General features: G+C 36.8%; 1 protein-coding gene across 1 annotated transcript in view; it reads right to left on the reverse strand.

The window, feature by feature from the left end:
* Positions 1-509: 509 nt before the first annotated feature.
* The window catches only part of limd2 (LIM domain containing 2), a 12,928-nt gene continuing 1,959 nt past the window's right edge, over positions 510-11,478 (reverse strand). Inside the window, exons 2-4 of the mRNA XM_065277780.2 lie at positions 4,168-4,212; positions 3,910-4,046; positions 510-3,507 (exon numbers count right to left, since the gene is read on the reverse strand). Of these exons, the coding sequence (XP_065133852.1) occupies positions 3,345-3,507; positions 3,910-4,046; positions 4,168-4,212 (345 nt within the window). The 3' untranslated portion in view covers positions 510-3,344. The remainder of the gene's footprint in view (positions 3,508-3,909; positions 4,047-4,167; positions 4,213-11,478) is intronic.

Below are 11,478 nucleotides of genomic sequence, written 5' to 3' on the forward strand. Positions count from 1 at the left end.
TCACAAAACTTGTGGCTAAAACTGGTACTGCAATCACACAACTGGTGGCCAATAAACAAAATGACAACATAAACATCAGTTGAGGGCTGCAACTCCACTTTTTAAATGACAATATCCTGGCCAGACCACTGTTGTCAGTGATATAAGTATTTGAAATGAAAATGATTTCTTAATGTCTAGGGACATATCAGGGCCATTTTATGATTAATTGATATAAATATCTTACATACTGTTCCTTTAATATATGGATTGGCATAACTTTATAGTTGAATGTACTCAAAAAGCTTTGAAGGCAGTTTAGGTTTACTCAACTTTTATTTTTTACAGTGCAATGATTTCATGATGATTCCAAATGTTTAAATGTTAGTGTATGTAAACCTCAGAAATACAAGTCTAGGAACCATTTCAAACAATTACTAGTCACTTTTATTTATTATAAAAATTTACAATAACCAGATTTGTTTAATTATAACTGTCTTGCTTTATGATTAAATAAAACACACATGAAACACCAGCATACCAATTATTTATTTTTTTCGAAAAAGCATGTACAAAAATGAAAATTTGTGCAACTGAATAAAATGGTGGGGGGGGCAGAACAGCAGTTGAATTGGAGGGATGATAAAAGTACAAAGACAAAAATTAAACCTGATGAGGATAAGAGCCAAGACCTCCTTCTGCTTTAAGGCCACCTGTTCTGCTGATGAAGTTTTAGCAAAATACACTTTGCATGCATTGATCTCTGCTCAGTCAACACATGAGGACAATGTAAACTGCATTTGAAAATAATCTTTTGCAATCCTACATATCCATACGCTTAAAAAGACACACTCACACACTTCAAGAACTAGAAATCCATCAGAAAACAGCAAAGTGAAACGTACCTTTTATACTTTTTTGTTCTGGTAGTTTATAAAAGACTCCAAGTGTATGCATGGGAATTGTGTAATCTGTACCTTGGCACACTTCTGTGCAAATACATTAAAAATTTATGTAAAACACAGTGATGTGCGTCCATTGAAAAGTTTGTTTTATAGAATAAAAGCATATAAGGAAGAGAAAAAAATATGGCCAAATCATTAAAAAGGTGCATCCTTTAGCTTGTTAAGAGGACTTTCAATACCTGCAGAATTCAAAACTAGAGAAAATATTAATAGGAAGCTAAAAAATAAAAAATAAAACATGTTCTCACGAAGCATTTGAAACTAAAATTAAGGCTTAATACGAAAATATTATTCCTGTTCAAGACCTGCTGATAATTCCTCTAAATGTCACAATGCATATCAATTTCACAGTAATCCTAAATATATATACAGAGGGACTTTTGTAGTATTGAAGTTGATGAAAACATTTGGATGATTCTCAATGGCTATTATAGCATCTCCTTAAACATACAAACAAAAGGCCATTGCACTTGAAGGCAGACAGGATACTACAAATTCACAACCCATTATCAGAAAACCTAAACTAGTAACAAAATTATCAACAGACCACTTCCTTATGGCATTTAACATATCAGAATACCTGTCTCTACCATTGGTTTACTACAAAACACAACAGAATTTAAACACAGAGGCATTTCAATCTTTAAAAGAAACATCACATCAATGCTCTTTTTACACAAACCACTAGAAAGGTCACAGGTTATAAAGTCACATAAAATGTCCACAGTGACAAATCACGAGATGCAAAGTCACAGTTTCACGTTGACATATAAATGTGCACATAAAACCGCTCATGTGGAAGTGTTCATTTAAATTTACATTTACAGTAACCACCTTCCTGTTCTCCAGCTTTCACAGATGAGCACTTACAATTTGCCTATTTTAGAGTGCGAAAAATATCTGAACATAAAAGTTCAAGTGACCAACAAACACTGAGGATTACACAGTTGGATCATTGTGATCCATCTATATTCCTGAGCAATGCTTAGGAGCCACACCGTTAAGTATGTACTCGCAAAGTCCCCATGAAACCCTGTCACAGAGATGCCCACAGGAAAAAGCCAAAACCATGATATGAGAGGAAGTTGTGGAAAAGGGGGGAAAGGCAATGGCGTGAAGCATCTTAAAAATGTCATTTCCTCTGAGACCTAGTTCCCTGTAAATATCTTAATTTGTCGTACAAGCTTGGTCCCATGCAGATATAAGTACAGTACAGTGCATCAAAGTACATTCACTCTGCTTAGTGGTACCAATGTACAAATGCCTGTGCAAGAAATCAAAAAACTTTATAATGTGCGGTCAGCAGAAATTATCTGCAGTCATTCCTCAACCTAAGACTAAACGAGTGTAATAAGCAGATGTACAGACATATAAAATTACTAGATGGCATCAAGACACTAAAGCTAAGAGACCATTATGATGTTGGGTCCAACAACAAAAAATATCATCCAAAACCACTAGAGGGCGTCAGAAAAGAAATATAAAAGACTGTTGCCCAATTAACTGGCATAAGGGCATAACAATGGCTCAAGTATCACAAGTAAATGCTGTCTAACAAAATTAGATTTTATAAATGAGCCTTATGATTTTTTAAATAAAGTATTATTTGATTAAAACGACGCAGAGACCGCTCTTACAGAATCTGTATAATAATATTTAAGCCACTAAAAACAAAAGGGCAGAAAAGTGTAGAGGGATGCCAAATAAAAAACAAAGAGGGAATGGGATGAAACAAACTCAAATGAGAGTTATTTACAGTACAGTGTACCCTGTAGATTCACAGATAAAATACCCTGCGCCAACAAAGCAAAATAAAGCTGGAAAGGAAAACTGTTAGGCCATACAGTCTAAAATCAGTATTGATTGCTGTAACACAAGTAAAAGGAAAATAATAAAATTATAAAAACACTTTTACAATCAAAATTATAGAATCACTTTGATGCAACACCCTAGAATTGTTTACCTGAGTGTAAAATCTAAACCATGCAAGCATTTCATCTCAGAACCAATCTTACAACAAAACAAACAAACCAATACTAGTACTGCCAAATCAAGAATGGGAGATTTATAGAGTTTGGTCACAATCAACAAACCGTTCACCGTGGATTATCTCCACAGTATAAGGTATAAAAGAAATACTAAAAAATTATATATATATATATAAACATATGATGCTAGCTAAGGCTAATTAAAATGAAAAAGGAACTAAACAAGAGCAAACATCCAAAAAATAAAAGAAGTTTATAAACTACTGTATCAAGGTTGGTATCTGCGATTGTGTGATATCATGAAGAGTGCCGACTCAACCGTGTGCTCAAAATAAGTGTAAGCGTGTATGTGGGCAGAGTATATAAAGGGCCGTAATCATTGGTCAGGTTGAGCTTTGGAAATCACTGAAGATTATGACGTCTTGGTGATGCTCTCAGCATCCTTGGAGGAGGACCAGAGCTCCTTATGCTGCTTGCGGCCGAAGCCCTCGTCATAGTTTCCTTTACTCTTGAAGAGCTGCTGGAAATGCGGCTTGCAGTAGAACTCCCCCTGCAAGGCAGCGTAGGATCCCAGACTGCAGTACAAAAGGAAGCCAGAAGTGAGAACACTTTTCGGAAATGGTTTTTTGGATATTCAATAAAGCAGCTAGCTACATCTTCCTTGTTCTACCTCAAATCAAAATTTGAGTTTGAAAAGGTTCACACAGTGACAACTTTAGAGGAAGAACTAGTCACTGTTTTCGCCAAATGTTGCAAGATATTGCATCGAATGTTTAAAAGATGGAAGTCTTGTAGATAACAAAAACAAGAACTACAAAATTTAATAAATACAGTGAGGCTTTACATTATGCTGACAGATGGTCAAATTTGGCTATGTTGAAACAGGCATTGCATTAAACTCACATTATATTTGCAACATCCACATTTCACTGCTCTTTTCGACACAATGTGAATGTGCAAAAAAAAAAACTTCAAACCTGAGTTTGGTGTTGCAGTGCTTGCAGCAAAAGCACGTGTTGTGAAAAATGAGGTTGTTGGCCACCAGTTTCTCCATTGGGTACACGGTCTTTTCACATGATGCGCACGTTTCGCTCTGTGTCTTGAAACTGAAAGACTGGGATGAACAAATAAATGCACATTATATTAAAGTTATATTAAATCAGTAAATTTTCAAACACAAGCTATAAATATAGTCAAAGAAAGTAGCAGATGGATGTGTACAGAAAGAAAGGTACCTTAGAGCGCTGAACGGGCTTGTCATCAGACGAGTTCCTGTTGTCCTGGAAACAAAAAAAGCCAATGATTATAACATTGGTTACCCATGGCAACAATATTTCAGGCACTGCCTTGTGAATACCAAAATATAATCCTGCACACCGTTCACCATCACTTCTGCTCTTTAACAAAAATCTGACGTCACTCGTAAAGCTTTCCTCAGTGCTCCTCCAACACCCTCCTGTATCCCATATCCATCTGGCAATATTTTGGCAGTTTCCACGCACACACACATAGTCTAAAGCTATAATAATCACATTCATTGCATAACACAAGCCCATGTCCCACACACAGCTCACTTAAATTAAAAAACCTGTGTGCCTGAACAGCTGCCAATATTTAGAGTCCGACAAAATTACATGGTATGAACTTCAGAACAAAGAATTTAAGAAGGCCTTTAAACAATAGGCTAAAGACAGGGTCCGAATTTGAGTTGAACCTGCAATGAAGACTAAAGAGGTTTAAAAAGGCACGGCAAACATAACGATATAGCAATGAAGTACAAAAACCATCTGGTTAATAGATTTACTCTTAAAGCAAGCACACATATGGACTGAAATGCGGAACAGACAAATTTGTATTTAAGGGTTACTCAGGTTTGCCAAGAGTGTCATTCAATCTCCACTACAGCAGCTTTTCTTTCTCCTTGTTTTTTGTATAAAGTTTGAAACTGACATATCTGCTTATCTGTTTAACAGCTTACACATTGACTTGGGGTATGAATACGCACGGACCTGGTGAATTGATATCAATATTACCTCGCACACAATGGGCCTCATTTATGAAACACGAGCAGAACGATTTTGTGGATAAATCTCTCCTAAAGTCATTCAATTTAAATTTTCGTATTTTCAAAATGTTAGTGGTATGAAAGAAATTTACACCTGCTCCCAACTAAGTGAAAAAGGTGTGTAAAACCTTTAAACGTTCTGGATTGTTTTAGACAAACTGATAACACTGCATTTTGATGTGATTTTCACAAGATCTTTTGCCAGCTTTTTAATTTTTGGGAAAAATGCAGAGCTCATCACTTACCATTTTTTACACAGCCATCCAATTAAAGTAGAGGAGGGGTGGGACAAACATTACATTGACCAACCATCATACTTGTACAACTCAACAATGGAGAAGTTAGTATTGAAGGCTGGGTGCACAATTAAAAAAAAACGCTTTGGAAAAGGGAGTCGGGCCGAGTACCAAAACACACTTGTAGCCAATCAGCAGTAAGGGACATGTCTACTCACCAACATCGTTGCCTGGGTTGCGTTTGTGTGGCGGGTCTATCAAAATAAGGTCCAGATTCTATTACGGTAGGGGCGTGTTTGTTTAGGTGATTTCAAATGTCAACACTGGCACAGAGATCGTGCACCCCGCCTTTAACATGTAGGCTACTGCATTTTGATATCCAGTAATATTTAAAATAAAATATTAGTAATGCAATTGTCATGAAAATTGCAAATCACAGCAACAAACAACTCTCCGAAATAACGCCCGAAATAGCGCTTTCAAAGCGCTCTCAAGAAGTAAATAGTGAATAGCTGTAGTGAATAGGCTGGGATTATGCTAACTGGGAATAAATGTGCATGCGTGCTCCTTAATGAAATTTTTTAAGATACAGACATTTCACTATTAAATGATGTTTACGAAGTATTTGTGAAAGGTTTTGGGAAGGTTTGTTTTACATGAAAATTACTCGGAATTTACTCCTATATTTAGGAAGGTTTCATGAATAAGGCCCATTAACTATATTTGCTGTATATGTTTGATGTATAGTTATCAAAATCATTGATAATTGTGATATTTTACTTCTGTTAACTCTATCGCAATTGGCAAAATGTGTTTTTTCCCAGACTTGCTGTGAATGGCGTTCAATATCTTTCTCACTTGCAAACAAAAGTTTTGTGGGAAACTATTAATGCAGTATATTGTAAGGTAAAATATCACATTGCCTTCAAATGTGTATTTTTCCCTGAGTTTATTTGCTCACCTCTGAAAGTCTGTACACGTAGCAAGTGCCATCAGACCAGAGAGATCCGACAGCGACACATTTCACAAATTATATCCATTATCAAGTGCCACGCTCTCACATGTTCACACAAACAACATTATCAAAGCTCTGAAATAAGATTACAACCTCTCAGCGTCGACAAAGAAACATTCCATTAACAAAACCAAAAACAAGTACATTTTTTAAAATGGCCAATAATGTCAGGCATTAACCTCCATTCATTCTCCAAACCCACTTATCTTGTGCAGGGTCACAGCAGAGGTCACAGGAAGGGTACACCCTAGATAGATGGCCAGTTCATCACAGGGCAGCACAAACCAGTTATCTTTAATCATTATAATATTAATAACAAAATTACAATGTTATTTCAAGTGATTTTCTGACTGTAACATTTTTTTTGCAAAAATCTCTATAAATGTCATTCTTTGTACTATAAATAAAGATTTATTTTACTACCAAAATAAATGCTAAATAAAAACTAAAACAAGAACTTGGGCAAGATTACACTTTATCTGATAAAGGGCACAGTACACCCAAGCGCAAGACAACCCTCAACCCACTTCCTGTTTTAGAGACTGTGTAGTTCTGGCACAGTCATTTACATGTGCTCACTAAACACACAAATATCTCAAAACATCATTTCCATAGGGATGCCATTTTCCAAGATGAAAAGGATCACGAACAGTGCGTGTGTGGTGACTACACAAGTACAATTACATCACAGAACCTTACACAAAAATCTCACTAGAACATTTCAAGACGAAATTAAATGTCTGCTTGAAGTGCAACAAAATAACAACACAAACTGCTTAAACCCAGAACAACAAGATGCTCCAAAAGTCACAGTTTAAATGGTGGCAAAAACAAAACTACAAATGTGTGAGCGTGTTAACACACACGACCACAAAGACGTGAGTGAAGCACGCAAGGCAATCAGGGGAAGACTCTCTCTGTTGGAACCATCTGCCCTTTTTTGCCTTATTTGTACATAAGATGGAGAAAAACACACACATGCAGATAGCAGTGCTGCCCAACCGTCTGCACTGTGGCAGGAAGGAGTGATGACACACTCTTCCTGTGCTCTGATGCACTTTACGATGCTGGGGACCAATCTACCCTCCATAGAGACCATAGAAATCAGCCATTAGATGACTTATACACTGATTCACAGCTATTCAGCTGTCTATATACAGCAATAAGACCCAGCTGTACACAATCTCTGCATCAGAGATAAGATACACACACACACACACACACACACACACACACAAACACAGTAGTTACTAAAATAATACACTAGAAAAGGCTTTTTAATACACCAATGCTCAGTAAATGGTTACCTTTATAATTTAAATGTGTGCATCTGGACTTTGTAAAACAATCAGATTCTAGCTTCAGAACTAAGAATCATATTCAAAACTATTTTTCAACAATATTAAAATTATAGGGAACCAGATGGGCACTGAGACAAACTGTGACCCGTGGCTGCACATGTTTGAACCCTTTCTCCCTCTCAGACATTGTCAGATCAGTTTGATTTGTAAATGTTCTGCTGTTACCAAAGGTCAGTTCTTTACTCTCTCCCACACCCCTATTTACTCTCCATTACTCTCTCTCTCGCTATCTTGTAGTAGACTGCAGACGCTCTTAAATGTCATTAGCTGAACAAAATCCCATCAGCTGCTCCCATGGGTGCAGATAGTCAGTGCAGGAGTTCAGTGGACTGAGAGGAGTTAACATCACTCATGGGGTCACCCTTCACCCATCCACTTCTTATCTTACACATTAAAAGCATGCACCAAATGCAGACCAAGTACAACTTACAACACAAAGAAATCACTATACAAACAAACAAACACACATTTTATATTAAACACTGTTTGGACTGGGATCCCTTTTCGAATAAAATCCCCAAAATAATTAGGAACTATAGCAATTCTTATTAAATTATTCAAAGACCAAAATTTAGATAAAAATTCACGATTTCAGCCATTTTGACTGATTCAGTTTAAGCTCCTTGCATAAGAAAAATGCTTGAGGGCCATTTTTGCAAATGTCAAGTCATGATTGATCTCCTTTTAACTAACAAATAAAAAATGAGCCCTTGAGCACCAAAAACACAGAAGACATTTATCTAGCAAGTGGCATCAGAACTGTTTGCCTCCACTTGCATCAAAAGGTTTAGTTACTTGTGCCACATCTCACGAACAAAGTCATTGTCTTACTGGTTTACATAAATTTAAATTAAAGACTTAAGTTTGTCTCAGCCAATCTTAGCTACCTGTTCAGATCTTCAGTAACATTTGAATTTTTCAAGAATCAAGTTTCATGCCTCATAATACCTTTGTTACCACTTTCCTTGTTTGTTTCCTTATCTAGCCATTAACAGTGCTGATTTTCATATGGCAGAGCTGATTTAACTCTTGGAAAATGTGTGACAGTAGTCAAGGAAAATGAGTTGAAAGCATGAGAATGCAGAAAACAGTAAGGTTTAAAAGTTTAACAAAGAAGAACATAAGTCTTGAGCCGCAGACAGAAGCTGACACTGGGACAAATACACGGATGTGAAACAGAATGTGTTGAGGCAGAAAAAACGAAGGTGTCTGTACTGTATGTGTGAGAGAAAAAGGTTGTGGGCAAGGGTTAAGAGGAACAGTCTAATGTTTCACAAGTAAGCTTTTGACCAAAAGAAAATGCATTGTGTTAAATTTCACAGTGCAATGTTAAGAGAATAACATCAACCCGATCTGTCTGTTTTAACAAAACAGTGAACATTAGTGAAAATAAAACTAGGGCAGACCAATATATTAGAATCACAGAAATATTGCAAATGTGAATACGGTATCATGATATGCATATCAAAGTAGTTTGCAATAAACAACCGATTTAATCTTAATGCTTAAAAAAAGTAATGTATGGTCAAAGTTTTAGGTAGATGCGGATAATATACGATCTGCATGTGTGGATACTAGTTGGAATTTACGTTCGCAGCCGTTGGTTTACTGTAAAACATAGCTGTTAACATTCAAAAGTTGATGTAATGTTTCTTTTCCCAGTACAATTCAGGCAATTGTTTTTAGTGTTTGTACATTAAAGACTCACTTGAAACAGCAAAGCCAGGACACATGCATTTTTGAAGAGACTTTCAAAACATGTTCAGACACAAGTTGAAACTAGATGGTACAAAACACAGCCATAGGAATCTTCCATGCAGCGATCTTATCACTACAAAAATAGTGTTTTGCAATCAGAAACGATAAACCATACCCAACAGATATAGCCAAGATGCACTGCTCATTTTCCAGGGGATTGTACAAACATATGAGACTGCCAACCTTTCCTCCTTTGACCTTTTGCAGGACATTTCACATGCATACTTTCACACAGGAAAATGTTTGCCTCCCAGACAAAAACTAAACTCTACAGATCCCCTATATGAAAGTATTAAAGTGTTAACTCAAGCAGTTAATCGTCAAAACATGCATTTAAATGACACCAGCTAAGGAATTAATGCATTAATGCTGAATTATATGATGGAAAAACACAAGTGCCATAATATACAACACATATAATACCACAAAGTGCATCAGGTGCTGCACTGTGGCTAGGTGCTCGGTGGAAAGTTATATTTAAGCTTATAAAAAACCTAATGTCTTCTCTGTTGCCATATAAGGGAAAATTGTTGCAAAGAAAAAGATCCATTATCACTCAGCAGCGACTGTCCCAGAGTCCTTGTTGGCATAATTTCATTAGTATGAAGCTCTAAGAATAGTCAAAAGTCAAAGAGTAGACCATGCACTAGGACTGTTGCGTGTCTTTCAGCTAACAGTTCGAAAAAGCCGTTCACAAATGCATACATAGCTTGTGAAAATGCTGCCCAAGAGAAAAAAAATACTGTGCTTAAGGCCATGCGTAGACTGGAAACGACTTGAATAATTAGATAAACAACACACTACTTTATCCATGATGAGAAGAATGAAAGAGAACTTTACCGTTGAATCACTAGGAGTTACTAAATGGCTTTTTCTCTTAACAACAGGCCTATTAGTGAAGATAGTTGTCCATGCAGAGCTTTATATAGTCTAAATTGGCTCTCTTTAGAACCATTCACAGAAACCTTCATATTTTACGTTCCAACACGTTGAAACATTTTGTTGAAACACCTGGATCAACGTGCCTCCACATTCACTTCTGACAACTGGACCGTTTATGCCGCAGGCTGTCATCTCCACGTGAATAATCTGTACGTACACAATCACCTGGGCGGTGTTTCATCTCGAAACCCCGAGGGCCTGTCGCTGCTGTCTGCTCTGAGCCGCTCGGTACACAAGAGACTGATTTCTCTAAAGACAACATTAATGAATGTCATCAACAGTATTTGTACCATTTGCTTGGCCACAGTGTACCCATGCAAACAACTACAGCAAAAAAAAGTCAGTTAGATAAAGATCCAAAATGTACACAAGTTTAAAAGGGGAATACATTTGCAGATGCCTACACGATTCAACAACACAGCATCACTTTCATAACAGTAATAAGCAGTTTAAAGAAGATTGTATGGGATGCTTGAAAAACAACTAAGGAGTCACACAACTATGTTGAAATAATTACTAAGAAATTTTTTAAACCTTTTACACCAAAAATATCTAAGTCTACATACATGTTTCCATCATCATGTGCATATATTCAACAACCATGTTGCCGTGACAACCTCAGGTTGGGAATCACTGGTGTACATATCAAACATTTGCATCCACATCCACATATCGAGTCTACTGAAAGACACTTTGTATAAAGGTGTCGGACACATGACTAAATGTAAATGTAGACAAGCAGGAGGAAGCAGGAATACATAAGCACGTAAGGACCCTAACAGTAACAATCTGCTGTCAGCATTACTTGAAACCCATCTTGCAAAACAGAGTCGGTGATGCACGGCAACACTGACAGGAAACAAGAGGCTGAACTCGTTGTCGTGTGAATATATGGTTTCTAAAAAAAAGCCAGGTTTAAGATGACCCGCCCTCCATCTTTTAAACTATGTAGCAACTCAAGGGCCTGGTTTCACAGAAAAGGCCTAATACTAAGCCTTATGTAAATTAAGGTGATGTTATACACATGCCTATGAAGACGACGTTACTGGTGTGTACCTTCAGACAAATCAATGGCTTATTTTAAGATCTGTCAGTGCAAGTTATTTTTAATTGAGACAGCTCAAACATGTGCTTTAGTCTAGGACTAGTCTCAAATCTTGTCTGTGAAA

This window comes from Paramisgurnus dabryanus, chromosome 3, assembly GCF_030506205.2.
Source record: "Paramisgurnus dabryanus chromosome 3, PD_genome_1.1, whole genome shotgun sequence".
In the NCBI taxonomy this organism is placed as follows: Eukaryota; Metazoa; Chordata; class Actinopteri; order Cypriniformes; family Cobitidae; genus Paramisgurnus; species Paramisgurnus dabryanus.